At 51.1% G+C, this 17,082-nt stretch overlaps 1 protein-coding gene across 1 annotated transcript in view; it reads left to right on the top strand.

Moving 5' to 3' along the window:
* ADAM12 (ADAM metallopeptidase domain 12) overlaps window positions 1-17,082 on the top strand; it is a gene marked incomplete at both ends in the record, with an annotated part of 199,475 nt that overhangs the window by 45,673 nt on the left and 136,720 nt on the right. Inside the window, one exon of the mRNA XM_080687854.1 lies at window positions 2,080-2,153. Coding sequence (XP_080543980.1) covers window positions 2,080-2,153 — 74 coding nt within the window. The remainder of the gene's footprint in view (window positions 1-2,079; window positions 2,154-17,082) is intronic.

The following is a 17,082-nucleotide window of genomic DNA, read 5'->3' as shown; positions in this document are numbered from 1 at the left end:
GTCTGAAAGAGACTGAAACCTCCCCCAGCGCGAAGGCGGGGCCAAGGCTCGGGGGCGGGGCCTGGTGTCAGGGGCGGGGCAGAGGGACAGAGGCTGGGCTGAGGGGTCAGAGCCTGGGCACTGAGCCACTGCCATTCCAGGGAGGGCCCAGCTGCCCTCCACCAGTTCCAGCTCGCCTCCCCTTGCGCCCTGTAAGCCCCTGGGGAACCTTCCTTTCCCACGGGGCTGTGCTGGCCTTCGGCTCTTCGCTAGGCTGACCGCATCCTTTGTGAGCTGACCTGTCTGTCCCGCATCCGCCTGGACAGTCGGGCATGCCCCCGGGCTCCCGCCTGAACGCGGTCTTAGCACATCATCAGAACGAAAACCCAGCGCTTGCGTTTAAAAATAAACAGGAGGAGGTTCCCGTTCTCTTAGTGGGGAGTGCCCCGTGGACACGTAAACCCCATCTGGGTCACGTCGGCTTGGAGACCGTCAGCCCCCAGCATCACCAGGGTGCACGAGGGCAAGTGGAGCAGGCTGTGTGTGTGTTGGGGGGTGTGGGGGGGCCGTCGATGTCGTCTTGGGCAAGGACTTGGAATCGCTGACCTGGCTCAGCAGGAGCGGCTGGGACATATTTGACGCCTGTTTCAGGTGGGAGGGAACCCTGGGTATGGATGCGGGTCAAGGGACCTGCCACGGGGGGGCATGTTCTTGGGGCGGAGCAAGAAACTCACGGGGGTTTCTGGGGCAGAACAGAGAGTACAGGTGCCTGCCTCCCCCGACAGATGGACACACGTGGACTAGGGAGTCCTGGGCCCGGAGGAGCGGGGAGGAAGACGAGGTTGGTAGAGCGGTGTGCCCGGGTCATTCATTCCCTCGGTCACCGGGCACTAACGGAGCGTCTGTTCCTTGTCTGGCATCTTCACAGACACAGTAAACAAGGGGACCCACCGATGAACACGCTGACTTTCACACGTAGGAAGGCAGCTCTTTCTCACAAGGAGGCAAGGACGGGAGACGGGAAGCGGGGGTGCCTGGGGGGGAGGGGCGGTGGCGGGGAGAAGTGAGGCTTCTTTGAATTACTGACGTTGAAGCGGAGACTGAGTAGACGGGGTGGGAGGAGGGCATCCTGGTAGAGGGAGCGGTGTGTGCAGGGACTCAGAGCGGCCGAGGGGCGCGGTGGGTGTGAGGAGCTGGAGCTGGAGAGGCCGTGTGGGTGTCGGGGGGCGAGGCCAGGCCGCGGATGCCCTGGAGGCCGCGTTCCCGAGTTGACGTCTCGCGACTGATGTAGCTGGGATGCGAGTGCAGGCTCCTTACATGCAAGGGTGGGCTGATCAGCTTGTGTTTTTATTTTCTCTTCTGTTGACTTGAGAGAGAGAGAAACATCGACGCGTTGTTCCACTTGGGTGTGCGTTCATTGGTTTATTCTTGCATGTGCCCTGACCGGGGACTGGACCTGAAAACTTAGTGTATTGGGGAAGGTGCTCTAACCAATGGGCGACCCAGTGAGTGTGGGATTGTGTTCTTAAAGACACCCCTCTGCTTCCGTTGGAGAATGAGTGGGCAGAAAGCCAAGGCAGATATGGACGGACCCAGGTTAGACGGGATTTGCAGTAATCCAGGTGAGAGATGACTGAGGTCCGAGCTGGAGTGGGGGTGGGGCACGGGACCCGGGCAGTGAGAGGTGTGTTTCAGAGGGCAAAGCTACGGGGCCTTTTGAGGGAGCGGATGGAGCTGGTGAGGGCCAGGAGGCTTCCGGGGGGACCTCTGCTTTCTGGCCTGAGCAGCGGGGCGGGGGGAGGGGGGAGAAAGGCACCCTTTGTGGAGCAGGGAAACTGAGGAAGGCGCCGACCGCGGGAAGGAGTGTAGCGTGGAGAAGGGTCCGCAGGGCATGTGGCCAGAGGAAGGGAGTGGGGAGGTGGGAATCACAGCCGGCCGTTTTCCTCCCGGATGTGTCCTGGGGGCCTGGCTCTGGGAATCGGCTCCCAAGAGCCTTGTTCTCCTCCCCGTCCGCTGACGCTGCCTGCGGAGGAGCAGATTCAAATGTTGGCAAGTCGACGCGACATGTCTTCCAACGGACTCTTCCTGCTTCTCTTTCAGAATCACCCAGAAGTGCTGACTTTTCGAATACAGCTGGAGAGCCAGGAGCTGGTCGTACATCTGGAAAGAAACGAGTGAGTCACGGGAATGCTTGCTTGTTGCATGACAGGGCCGGGAAGGCACGTGAGTGAGAGGCTGCCCCGTTTACGTGGGCGTTTCGAGGAGCGGGGCTGAGGATGTGGCTTCCCAGTCCCGATTTGAATCCGAGGCTGGAATTAGCTTCCGACGAGGCTCCACGGGGAAAATCAGAAAGTGTGTCGCTCCGCCAAAGGGCTTCCTCGCACGGCAGGTTTGGCACGGAGCCCTTCTTTAAGGAGCCCGGTGTCTGGGGGACGACAGCAGGCATCATCGCCGGCTCTGCCCCGGGGCAGGGTCCCTCCGCTGCTGGCTTTGGGCAATTCCTGGGTCACAAAAGGGAGACTGCTTTCGATGGACAGAAATGCTTCTTCCCTTGAGAAAGGCCCAGGGTTTATTTCATCTTTCCGAGTTTGTCTCCAGCGGTATATTTATTTTATCTTTTTAGGTAAAAAATTGACCCCTTTTTTTAATAAATTCATGTAAATTTTTAGAAAATGGTATCACATCGTTCTCCGGAGCACTGGCTGTGGTTGCACATGGTGCACGCCTTGCCGGTTCACAGCTGTCTGCTTCAGGCCATAAGCCAAAGCCAGGCATATTTTTGAAGTCCTTCGCATGGTGTGGCTGTCCCCAGGGGTCCTGCCGTCCTGTTTGATGGGATCAGAAGAGAAGTGAGCTCTCCTGCTACCAGCCGTGGGCAAACTACGGCCCGCGGGCCGGATCCGGCCCGTTCGGCTGTTCTATCCGGCCCGCGGAGCCGAAGGAGCAGAGGGTTCTCTTGCTCTCCCCTCCGCTCCTTTACTTTGAATTTATATTAGTTCACACAAACACTCCATCCATGCTTTTGTTCCGGCCCTCCGGTCCAGTTTAAGAACCCATTGTGGCCCTCGAGTCAAAAAGTTTGCCCACCCCTGGCTAAGCAGTCTGTATTTACAGCTACAAATCTGGTTCCCAAGCCCAGATCCATTCTCTCTTCCAAAAGGACTGCGTCCTAGTCCACACCCATCAGTGAATTGCTGGGGTTTCTATTGTTTGTTTTTGTTTGGTTTTGGTGTTTTTTTTTTGCTGAAATGACAGTTTCCCTGCCTTCCTATTTCTGGCGTGTTTCCGTCTCACCGTTGGGCTTTTGTAAGCAGTAAACAGTGTGTTTTCAGCTCTTTTTCCTTGGGACTCAGTCTTAAAATAGAGTTCCGGGCACATATCTTGGGTAGCCAGGAAGCTGAACAGGGGCCCGTACGTTGTTTTTGATACGCCTCCCTTAGCACAGTAAATATTTGCCTGCCCTTGGTCTTCATGTAAGAATATGGTGGGATATTTTGATCTTTGTATGTTGCTGTTTGTACACAGTGTAAAAAATATCTCCGTGGACAAAACTAGGTGTTCTCCGAAAGGTGGAGGGAAAATAAGACCGCGTTGGTGGTACGTTTCCTTGGTGGGGTTTGAGGAGTGGCTGGGATGTGGGAGGTGTCTCCATGGATGTGGGAGTGTCTCCGTGGATGTGGGAGGTGTGTCTGCAGATGTGGGAGGTGTCTCTGTGGACGTGGGAGTGTCTCCGTGGATGTGGGAGGTGTGTCTGCAGATGTGGGAGGTGTCTCTGTGGACGTGGGAGTGTCTCTGTGGATGTGGGAGGTATGTCTACAGATGTGGGAGGTGTCTCTTGGACGTGGGAGTGTCTCCGTGGACGTGGGAGTGTCTCCGTGGATGTGGGAGGTATGTCTGCAGATGTGGGAGGTGTGTCTCCGTGGATGTGGGAGGTATGTCTGCAGATGTGGGAGGTGTGTCTCCGTGGATGTGAGAGTGTCTCTGTGTACGTGGGGGTGTCTCGATGGATGTGGGAGTGTCTCCATGGACGTGGAAGTGTCTCTGTGGGTGTGGGGGTGTCTCCATGGATGTGGGAGTGTCTCCGTGGATGTGGGAGAGTCTCCGTGGGTGTGGGAGGTGTCTCTCTATTGTCAGGCTGTTGGAGGAACAGGGTAAATAGCATGAGTGGGACTGATCTGGACCTTTGGATCAGCCCATGACTGCAGGCAGAGGAATGGAAATAGACTTACTAAAACCTTGAATTCTTTGTTTTCACTACAAAAGGAATGCATGCCGGTGCTGTAAGAAAACAAACAGCCCCCCCACATACTCCCACGACCAAACACGGTCCCGGTTGACATCGTGGTGGGCGGCTGTGTGGACCCTTCCTAAGGAAGGTTTGCTCCGTGAGTCTCCTCGGCTGATTCGCAGGCTGTGCGCCATTTGAGACTGCACTCCTTTAGCTCTATCACAGGCACACCTTTAGCTCTATCACAGGCACTCCTTTAGCTCTATCACAGACACACCGTTAGCTCTATCACAGGCACTCCTTTAGCTCTATCACAGACACACCTTTAGCTCTATCACAGGCACTCCTTTAGCTCTATCACAGACACTCCTTTAGCTCTATCACAGACACACCTTTAGCTCTATCACAGACACTCCTTTAGCTCTATCACAGACACTCCTTTAGCTCTATCACAGGCACTCCTTTAGCTCTATCACAGGCACTCCTTTAGCTCTATCACAGGCACTCCTTTAGCTCTATCACAGACACTCCTTTAGCTCTATCACAGACACTCCTTTAGCTCTATCACAGACACACCTTTAGCTCTATCACAGACACTCCTTTAGCTCTATCACAGACACACCTTTAGCTCTATCACAGACACTCCTTTAGCTCTATCACAGACACACCTTTAGCTCTATCACAGACACTCCTTTAGCTCTATCACAGACACTCCTTTAGCTCTATCACAGGCACACCTTTAGCTCTATCACAGGCACTCCTTTAGCTCTATCACAGGCACACCTTTAGCTCTATCACAGGCACTCCTTTAGCTCTATCACAGACACTCCTTTAGCTCTATCACAGACACTCCTTTAGCTCTATCACAGGCACTCCTTTAGCTCTATCACAGACACACCTTTAGCTCTATCACAGACACTCCTTTAGCTCTATCACAGGCACTCCTTTAGCTCTATCACAGGCACTCCTTTAGCTCTATCACAGGCACACCTTTAGCTCTATCACAGGCACTCCTTTAGCTCTATCACAGGCACTCCTTTAGCTCTATCACAGGCACTCCTTTAGCTCTATCACAGGCACTCCTTTAGCTCTATCACAGACACACCATTAGCTCTATCACAGACACACCTTTAGCTCTATCACAGGCACTCCTTTAGCTCTATCACAGGCACTCCTTTAGCTCTATCACAGACACACCATTAGCTCTATCACAGACACTCCTTTAGCTCTATCACAGACACTCCTTTAGCTCTATCACAGACACTCCTTTAGCTCTATCACAGGCACTCCTTTAGCTCTATCACAGGCACACCTTTAGCTCTATCACAGGCACTCCTTTAGCTCTATCACAGACACTCCTTTAGCTCTATCACAGACACTCCTTTAGCTCTATCACAGGCACACCTTTAGCTCTATCACAGGCACTCCTTTAGCTCTATCACAGACACTCCTTTAGCTCTATCACAGGCACTCCTTTAGCTCTATCACAGGCACTCCTTTAGCTCTATCACAGACACACCATTAGCTCTATCACAGACACTCCTTTAGCTCTATCACAGACACTCCTTTAGCTCTATCACAGACACTCCTTTAGCTCTATCACAGACACACCATTAGCTCTATCACAGACACACCTCTAGCTCTATCACAGGCACTCCTTTAGCTCTATCACAGACACTCCTTTAGCTCTATCACAGACACTCCTTTAGCTCTATCACAGACACACCATTAGCTCTATCACAGACACACCTCTAGCTCTATCACAGGCACTCCTTTAGCTCTATCACAGACACTTCTTTAGCTCTATCACAGACACACCATTAGCTCTATCACAGACACTCCTTTAGCTCTATCACAGACACACCATTAGCTCTATCACAGACACTCCTTTAGCTCTATCACAGACACTCCTTTAGCTCTATCACAGACACTCCTTTAGCTCTATCACAGACACACCATTAGCTCTATCACAGACACACCTCTAGCTCTATCACAGGCACTCCTTTAGCTCTATCACAGACACTTCTTTAGCTCTATCACAGACACACCATTAGCTCTATCACAGACACTCCTTTAGCTCTATCACAGACACACCATTAGCTCTATCACAGACACTCCTTTAGCTCTATCACAGACACTCCTTTAGCTCTATCACAGACACTCCTTTAGCTCTATCACAGACACACCATTAGCTCTATCACAGACACACCTCTAGCTCTATCACAGGCACTCCTTTAGCTCTATCACAGACACTTCTTTAGCTCTATCACAGACACACCATTAGCTCTATCACAGACACTCCTTTAGCTCTATCACAGACACTCCTTTAGCTCTATCACAGACACTCCTTTAGCTCTATCACAGACACTCCTTTAGCTCTATCACAGGCACTCCTTTAGCTCTATCACAGACACACCATTAGCTCTATCACAGACACACCTCTAGCTCTATCACAGGCACTCCTTTAGCTCTATCACAGACACTTCTTTAGCTCTATCACAGACACTCCTTTAGCTCTATCACAGACACTCCTTTAGCTCTATCACAGGCACTCCTTTAGCTCTATCACAGACACTTCTTTAGCTCTATCACAGGCACACCTTTAGCTCTATCACAGACACACCTTTAGCTCTATCACAGGCACTCCTTTAGCTCTATCACAGACACTCCTTTAGCTCTATCACAGGCACTCCTTTAGCTCTATCACAGGCACTCCCTTAGCTCTATCACAGACACACCTTTAGCTCTATCACAGACACTCCTTTAGCTCTATCACAGACACTCCTTTAGCTCTATCACAGGCACACCTTTAGCTCTATCACAGACACACCTTTAGCTCTATCACAGACACTTCTTTAGCTCTATCACAGACACTCCTTTAGCTCTATCACAGACACTCCTTTAGCTCTATCACAGACACTCCTTTAGCTCTATCACAGACACTCCTTTAGCTCTATCACAGGCACTCCCTTAGCTCTATCACAGACACTCCTTTAGCTCTATCACAGGCACTCCTTTAGCTCTATCACAGGCACTCCCTTAGCTCTATCACAGACACACCTTTAGCTCTATCACAGACACTCCTTTAGCTCTATCACAGGCACACCTTTAGCTCTATCACAGACACTCCTTTAGCTCTATCACAGGCACTCCTTTAGCTCTATCACAGACACACCTTTAGCTCTATCACAGACACACCTTTAGCTCTATCACAGACACTCCTTTAGCTCTATCACAGGCACTCCTTTAGCTCTATCACAGACACACCTTTAGCTCTATCACAGACACTCCTTTAGCTCTATCACAGACACTCCTTTAGCTCTATCACAGGCACACCTTTAGCTCTATCACAGACACTCCTTTAGCTCTATCACAGACACACCTTTAGCTCTATCACAGACACTCCTTTAGCTCTATCACAGGCACACCTTTAGCTCTATCACAGGCACTCCTTTAGCTCTATCACAGACACACCTTTAGCTCTATCACAGGCACTCCTTTAGCTCTATCACAGGCACACCTTTAGCTCTATCACAGACACTCCTTTAGCTCTATCACAGACACTCCTTTAGCTCTATCACAGGCACTCCTTTAGCTCTATCACAGACACACCTTTAGCTCTATCACAGGCACTCCTTTAGCTCTATCACAGGCACACCTTTAGCTCTATCACAGACACTCCTTTAGCTCTATCACAGACACACCTTTAGCTCTATCACAGGCACTCCTTTAGCTCTATCACAGGCACACCTTTAGCTCTATCACAGGCACTCCTTTAGCTCTATCACAGACACTCCTTTAGCTCTATCACAGACACACCTTTAGCTCTATCACAGACACTCCTTTAGCTCTATCACAGGCACACCTTTAGCTCTATCACAGACACTCCTTTAGCTCTATCACAGACACACCTTTAGCTCTATCACAGACACACCATTAGCTCTATCACAGACACACCTCTAGCTCTATCACAGGCACTCCTTTAGCTCTATCACAGACACTTCTTTAGCTCTATCACAGACACACCATTAGCTCTATCACAGACACTCCTTTAGCTCTATCACAGACACACCATTAGCTCTATCACAGACACTCCTTTAGCTCTATCACAGACACTCCTTTAGCTCTATCACAGACACTCCTTTAGCTCTATCACAGACACACCATTAGCTCTATCACAGACACACCTCTAGCTCTATCACAGGCACTCCTTTAGCTCTATCACAGACACTTCTTTAGCTCTATCACAGACACACCATTAGCTCTATCACAGACACTCCTTTAGCTCTATCACAGACACTCCTTTAGCTCTATCACAGACACTCCTTTAGCTCTATCACAGACACTCCTTTAGCTCTATCACAGGCACTCCTTTAGCTCTATCACAGACACACCATTAGCTCTATCACAGACACACCTCTAGCTCTATCACAGGCACTCCTTTAGCTCTATCACAGACACTTCTTTAGCTCTATCACAGACACTCCTTTAGCTCTATCACAGACACTCCTTTAGCTCTATCACAGGCACTCCCTTAGCTCTATCACAGACACTCCTTTAGCTCTATCACAGGCACTCCTTTAGCTCTATCACAGGCACTCCCTTAGCTCTATCACAGACACACCTTTAGCTCTATCACAGACACTCCTTTAGCTCTATCACAGACACTCCTTTAGCTCTATCACAGGCACACCTTTAGCTCTATCACAGACACACCTTTAGCTCTATCACAGACACTTCTTTAGCTCTATCACAGACACTCCTTTAGCTCTATCACAGACACTCCTTTAGCTCTATCACAGACACTCCTTTAGCTCTATCACAGACACTCCTTTAGCTCTATCACAGGCACTCCTTTAGCTCTATCACAGACACTCCTTTAGCTCTATCACAGGCACTCCTTTAGCTCTATCACAGGCACTCCCTTAGCTCTATCACAGACACACCTTTAGCTCTATCACAGACACTCCTTTAGCTCTATCACAGGCACACCTTTAGCTCTATCACAGACACTCCTTTAGCTCTATCACAGGCACTCCTTTAGCTCTATCACAGACACACCTTTAGCTCTATCACAGACACACCTTTAGCTCTATCACAGACACTCCTTTAGCTCTATCACAGGCACTCCTTTAGCTCTATCACAGACACACCTTTAGCTCTATCACAGACACTCCTTTAGCTCTATCACAGACACTCCTTTAGCTCTATCACAGGCACACCTTTAGCTCTATCACAGACACTCCTTTAGCTCTATCACAGACACACCTTTAGCTCTATCACAGACACTCCTTTAGCTCTATCACAGGCACACCTTTAGCTCTATCACAGGCACTCCTTTAGCTCTATCACAGACACACCTTTAGCTCTATCACAGACACTCCTTTAGCTCTATCACAGACACTCCTTTAGCTCTATCACAGACACTCCTTTAGCTCTATCACAGGCACACCTTTAGCTCTATCACAGACACACCTTTAGCTCTATCACAGGCACTCCTTTAGCTCTATCACAGACACTCCTTTAGCTCTATCACAGGCACTCCTTTAGCTCTATCACAGGCACTCCTTTAGCTCTATCACAGGCACACCTTTAGCTCTATCACAGACACTCCTTTAGCTCTATCACAGACACACCTTTAGCTCTATCACAGGCACTCCTTTAGCTCTATCACAGGCACACCTTTAGCTCTATCACAGACACTCCTTTAGCTCTATCACAGACACACCTTTAGCTCTATCACAGGCACACCTTTAGCTCTATCACAGACACACCTTTAGCTCTATCACAGACACTCCTTTAGCTCTATCACAGGCACACCTTTAGCTCTATCACAGGCACTCCTATAGCTCTATCACAGGCACTCCTTTAGCTCTATCACAGGCACTCCTTTAGCTCTATCACAGGCACACCTTTAGCTCTATCACAGGCACTCCTTTAGCTCTATCACAGGCACTCCTTTAGCTCTATCACAGACACACCTTTAGCTCTATCACAGGCACTCCTTTAGCTCTATCACAGACACACCTTTAGCTCTATCACAGGCACTCCTATAGCTCTATCACAGACACACCTTTAGCTCTATCACAGGCACTCCTTTAGCTCTATCACAGGCACTCCTTTAGCTCTATCACAGGCACTCCTTTAGCTCTATCACAGGCACTCCTTTAGCTCTATCACAGGCACTCCTTTAGCTCTATCACAGGCACTCCTTTAGCTCTATCACAGGCACTCCTTTAGCTCTATCACAGGCACACCTTTAGCTCTATCACAGGCACTCCTTTAGCTCTATCACAGACACACCTTTAGCTCTATCACAGACACACCATTAGCTCTATCACAGACACACCTTTAGCTCTATCACAGGCACACCTTTAGCTCTATCACAGGCACACCTTTAGCTCTATCACAGACACTCCTTTAGCTCTATCACAGGCACACCTTTAGCTCTATCACAGACACACCTTTAGCTCTATCACAGGCACACCTTTAGCTCTATCACAGGCACACCTTTAGCTCTATCACAGACACTCCTTTAGCTCTATCACAGGCACTCCTATAGCTCTATCACAGACACACCTTTAGCTCTATCACAGACACTCCTTTAGCTCTATCACAGACACTCCTTTAGCTCTATCACAGACACTCCTTTAGCTCTATCACAGGCACACCGTTAGCTCTATCACAGGCACTCCTTTAGCTCTATCACAGGCACTCCTATAGCTCTATCACAGGCACACCTTTAGCTCTATCACAGGCACTCCTATAGCTCTATCACAGACACTCCTTTAGCTCTATCACAGGCACTCCTTTAGCTCTATCACAGACACACCTTTAGCTCTATCACAGGCACTCCTATAGCTCTATCACAGACACACCTTTAGCTCTATCACAGGCACTCCTTTAGCTCTATCACAGACACACCTTTAGCTCTATCACAGGCACTCCTTTAGCTCTATCACAGGCACACCTTTAGCTCTATCACAGACACACCTTTAGCTCTATCACAGACACACCTTTAGCTCTATCACAGGCACACCTTTAGCTCTATCACAGGCACACCTTTAGCTCTATCACAGACACTCCTTTAGCTCTATCCCAGGCACACCTTTAGCTCTATCACAGACACTCCTTTAGCTCTATCACAGGCACTCCTATAGCTCTATCACAGACACACCTTTAGCTCTATCACAGACACTCCTTTAGCTCTATCACAGACACTCCTTTAGCTCTATCACAGGCACTCCTTTAGCTCTATCACAGGCACACCTTTAGCTCTATCACAGGCACTCCTTTAGCTCTATCACAGACACTCCTTTAGCTCTATCACAGACACTCCTTTAGCTCTATCACAGACACACCTTTAGCTCTATCACAGGCACTCCTTTAGCTCTATCACAGACACTCCTTTAGCTCTATCACAGACACTCCTTTAGCTCTATCACAGACACACCTTTAGCTCTATCACAGACACACCTTTAGCTCTATCACAGGCACTCCTTTAGCTCTATCACAGACACTCCTTTAGCTCTATCACAGGCACTCCTTTAGCTCTATCACAGACACTCCTTTAGCTCTATCACAGACACTCCTATAGCTCTATCACAGGCACTCCTTTAGCTCTATCACAGACACACCTTTAGCTCTATCACAGGCACTCCTTTAGCTCTATCACAGGCACTCCTTTAGCTCTATCACAGGCACACCTTTAGCTCTATCACAGGCACTCCTATAGCTCTATCACAGACACACCTTTAGCTCTATCACAGACACACCTTTAGCTCTATCACAGACACTCCTTTAGCTCTATCACAGACACTCCTTTAGCTCTATCACAGACACACCTTTAGCTCTATCACAGACACACCTTTAGCTCTATCACAGACACACCTTTAGCTCTATCACAGACACTCCTTTAGCTCTATCACAGACACTCCTATAGCTCTATCACAGGCACTCCTATAGCTCTATCACAGGCACTCCTTTAGCTCTATCACAGGCACTCCTTTAGCTCTATCACAGACACACCTTTAGCTCTATCACAGACACACCTTTAGCTCTATCACAGGCACTCCTATAGCTCTATCACAGGCACTCCTATAGCTCTATCACAGGCACTCCTTTAGCTCTATCACAGACACACCGTTAGCTCTATCACAGGCACACCGTTAGCTCTATCACAGGCACTCCTTTAGCTCTATCACAGACACTCCTATAGCTCTATCACAGGCACTCCTATAGCTCTATCACAGGCACTCCTATAGCTCTATCACAGACACTCCTATAGCTCTATCACAGGCACTCCTATAGCTCTATCACAGGCACTCCTTTAGCTCTATCACAGACACTCCTATAGCTCTATCACAGACACTCCTTTAGCTCTATCACAGACACTCCTTTAGCTCTATCACAGACACTCCTTTAGCTCTATCACAGGCACTCCTATAGCTCTATCACAGGCACACCTTTAGCTCTATCGCAGACACACCTTTTCCCAGAAGCACACCCGTGGAACCCATCTGGTTCTGTGAGTACCAAGTGGCTTAACGGCCCAGTTTGTGGTTCTCTCTGAAAACGGTTGACCTTTTGGTAAGGCGCCAGTCAGATGCGCGTTGACTGCTTGTTGCGGGCCCGTTTGTAGAAAAGGCGCTTCCGAAGATGCCTACGTGCTCGCTTCCAGTCCGCACCTTTCACAAAATCATCCCCAAAGTAGAAAACCAAAAGCATCGAACTCTCTCCTCTGGCTTTATTTCTCTCTTCCCAACCTCACTGTCAACCTACATGCCGGAAAAATCTACGGAGGGTGTCTAATATGTTCCTGTGACAGCCTGTAGCTTTACTTTAGTTACACTACTTATCCCAATCGCAGAGATCCCATCCTGATAGAAATAACATTTTCATTCTTAGAGCATGCCAGTGCTGCTGTGTGTGTGTGTGTGTGTGTGTGTGTGTGTGTGTGTGTGTGTTTTAAAAATATTTTTATTGGTTTCAGAGAGGAAGGGAGAGGGAGAGATAGAAACATCAATGATGAGAGAGAATCATTGATCGTCTGCGTCCCACACACCCCACACTGGGGATGGAGCCTGCAACCTGGGCATGTGCCCTGACCGGGAATCAAACCTCCTGGTTCATAGGTTGATGTTCAACCGCTGAGCCATGCCGGCTGGGCCAGTGCTACTGTTTTAATAATGTGTTACCCCCACTACTTCATCATAAGGATATTTTGGAGAAAGGTTACACACACGTCTGTTTTCTATGGACCTCACTTTTGAGACAGTGAGCACCGAAAATATCTACAGTTTTGGAAATAGAGTGAAACGCTCATTTGCTACCAGCTCTTAATGTGTCAGACACAAAAGGTAACCAGTTATCTCGTCTCAAATAGAGTTTTTAATTTGCATATTCTTTTGCGAATGCATCCAATTAGAGATTTATCCAGATGAAGCTACAGGCACCCAAAGGTGAGTGTGAGAGAGTCATTTTGTATTTCATAAGCGGCACGGACGAGAGCCTGACCCCTCAGGGGTCCGCTGGCCGGTGGTACCCTGGTGGGTGTCTGCAGGCTGGGAGGCAGTCCCACATGCAAGGATGCTCATTGCAGAATGTTTTACCCAAAAGGACGTCCATAGGAGATTGGTTCCTATCTGATGGGTCAGCTGTGAAGTAGAGTGCAACACGGCAATGCGGATGGTGGAGCTCTTTATTGTTATAAACAGCATGTGACATATAGTTCACGTGGCATTCGGGTCTTACTTCTTAATTACACACAGAGCATCGATCTCTGAGTAGTAAGATTATGGGAGACATTTGCTATATATATATTTTTTTAATTCTCACCAAGGATATTTCTTCCATTGATTTTTAGAGAGAGTGGAAGGGATGGAGGGCGTGGGCAAGAGAAAGAGAGAGAGAGAGAGAGAGAGAGAGAGAGAAACATGGATATGAGAGAGACACATCGATTGGTTGCCTCCCACATGTGCCCCAACTGCGCTAGGGATCGAACCACCAACCCTCCGGTCTGCAGGCTGACACTTTAACCACTTAGCATCACCGGCCAGGGTGACACTCGCTTTCTTGATTATCTTCACGTTTTGCAACAAGAAAAAAATACTATTAAAGTTAGGAGACCTTTTTATACTGCGGGGAAAAGCTGCTGCGAAAACTGTTGAAAAGCAGAGCGCCCATTAGAATTGCTCACAAACAGGACCTGCCGGTGCTGGGGGGCCTCGGGCGACCTCCGACCTCCAAAGGCTGCGGAGCTCTGCCCATTGAGTAGCAGGGCTTCCACCCCCCAGAACTCTGCTTCAGTGAAAAACCCGCTTAGAAAGCACAACTGAAATGGAAGGGGGCTCGGTGCCTGAAAGCCCAGGTGCCATCATCCAAGGCAGGGACTCCCCCCACCTCGCCCTCCCCCCACCCCCACGCCCACGGCCAGCCAGCTCTTCAGGAAGCTGAACTTATGGCCAGTCACTGTTTCGGGGACCTGTTTCTTTGCCTTCTAGCACCTTACCGTGCGCAGAGACGGGCTGCTGCCCGCTCAGAGTCCGTGTGCGGAGCCGCGATGGAGTTGAAAGGAGCGCGAGGCCCCGGGAGAAGCGTGGGGAGAGGCGCTGGTCTGCGTGGCCGCGGGGCCGCTGTGGAGCTGCCAGAACTCGCGGCCCGTGGACACCCAGGCCCGGCCCGGCCCGACAGGTGCACCGCCTGCCTCTCCTCTCCCATCAGGATGCTTTACCGGCTCCCACACCCGCGTCCCCAGGTGAGGGGAATGAACGGTGACGGCGAGAGATCGCACTCCCCACCCCGCACGCCACCCAGCTTTCCACCATCAGGGAGGGAAGGCAGCTGCCAGGAAGTCCAGGGCCCGCGGAATTTGTTTCTGGGGCGTCTCTGAGCTAGAACTTTGGCCTTGACTTTTGTTCTGTCTGGAATAATTCCAGACAGCTTGTTAGGGGCAACGACCATGAGCATTCCCTCCAGAACAGCAGCGGGGGGCACGCCCTCGCACGGGGCCGAGTATTGGGAAGCACCTACCGGACGGCGTCTCGGGCGTATCGAGGCAGGAGCAGGGATGGACCGTGGCTGGCGAGGGACCTACCCCGAGGAGCCTGATCGGTGGTGCATGTTGACCCACGCCGTGTGGCACAGCCCACCCAGAGGGCCGGGACTTGTCAGGGCCGTGGGGCTGTGCACCGGCCCCGCCCCGGCCCACAGTCTTATCCGTCATCTCTGTGCCGACAGCAGGCCACCGACCCCATGTCCTGGCCACGCAGAGCGGAGGGGTAACTGTACTCTGCTCGGTGGACCTGGATTCTGGAGATTCCAGGATCCGTGGGCCCAAACTAACAGGTGAGCTTCCTCAGAAGGAAGGTCACTAGTGGGTCCGGTGAGTGAGCCCTGCACACAGCCGAGCCCTGGGGCGATGTGGCTGTGAAAGGCGGCCCACCTGGGGGTGCACGGTGCCCAGGGCCCTCGCCTGAGTCTCCGCTGCTCAGGCCACATCCGGAACCCTGCCCCGTGCTGTCCCAGCTCCACGCTCGAGCGCTGCTACGGCTGTGTTCATTTCCGTTGGACTTCCCTCGCCTCTCCTACCAGCCAGAGACGCCCTAAGGTCAGGGGCAGCGTCTGAACCTCCTCCTCCTCCCTTCCACAGGCCTGGCTGGCACTTGATACGAAATGATGGGAGGGAGCCAGCATGGCTCAGTGGTTGGGCATCGACCTATGAACCAGGAGGTCACAGTTCGATTCCCAATCAGGGCCAACTCCTAGTGTGGGGCGTGCAGGAGGCAGCCAAACAATGATTCTCTCTCATCGTTGGTATTTCTCTCTCTCTCCCTCTCCCTGCCTCTCTGAGATCAATAAAAAAATCTATATATTTAAAAAGGAACAGGGAGCCCTAGGGAAGGGACAAGCACTGGCCCTTTGAGAGCTGGTCGGGGCACGGTCCTCACAGTCTTGGGGGCGGGTGGACATCGGGCCTACAGGACCCAGCGTGGAGGTGACCTGGAAGGCTGTCATATGGACATGAGAGGGGCATGTCGTTGGGATCCGTGGATGTTGGCGGCTGGCCTAGCGTCACAACAGCCCGGCTGGAGGCTGGAGGGCAGGGGCCTTGGTGGGTGCCAGCCCCCCAGATCCTCCCAGTTTGGGGTTCCTGTTCAGCGGATGCACTGCCCCCGGGACTGTTCTTCCCGTGCATAACAAGCTCCCTCCCAGCGTTAGGGACCCAGAGGGGCCGCTCTGCAGCCGCCAAGGGCGGGTGGGGGGGACGGGAGAAAGTCCTTTGAGGGTTGACAGGAGCCCGTGGGCCACAGCCAGCCGGGTGCTCACTCCCTCCATTTCCGCTAAAGCCTCTCGGCCTTCGCATCTCAGATCTTTCTAGTCGGACTGAATGTTGCTTCCTGAGTGAGAACTACATTCCCTGCAGCTCCCCTCCTCCCCTCGGTCTTTGAAGTTGCATGGACATTGGAAAATGTCAGAACGCCATTCTGGGAGGTTTCCGTCCTGACTCGCGTCTTTGATGCCGGGACTAGTTTAGCTCAACCTCTTCAAAACCGGGCCCTCGGGGTCTCCCTGGAGAGCGTGGCGTCCTCGAGGGGCCTTGTTCACGCGGGAAGGGCTTGCAAGGGGCCTGTGACACGGACGTGCGTGTCCACATTTAATTGCATCCTCGCCATCCTCACTTGCTGTGCCGAGGGAGGCTGGGGGGGGGGATTTTCCCATGGACACCCCCTGGGTCCTCAGGGCTCCCCTCCAGAGCACTGAACCCCAATGATAATGACGGCCGTCCCGGCCATTTCCTGCTGGCCTCGGTGGCCGAGGGGCAGCCAGTGCTTTCTTAGCAGCTGTCCCTTCACCGTCCCCTTCCCCGGGTGTGG

The sequence above is a fragment of the Plecotus auritus genome (assembly GCF_963455305.1).
Source record: "Plecotus auritus genome assembly, chromosome: 9".
In the NCBI taxonomy this organism is placed as follows: domain Eukaryota; kingdom Metazoa; phylum Chordata; class Mammalia; order Chiroptera; family Vespertilionidae; genus Plecotus; species Plecotus auritus.
The sequence above is the reverse complement of the archived record's forward strand: the minus strand, read 5'-3'. Positions and strand labels throughout refer to the sequence as shown.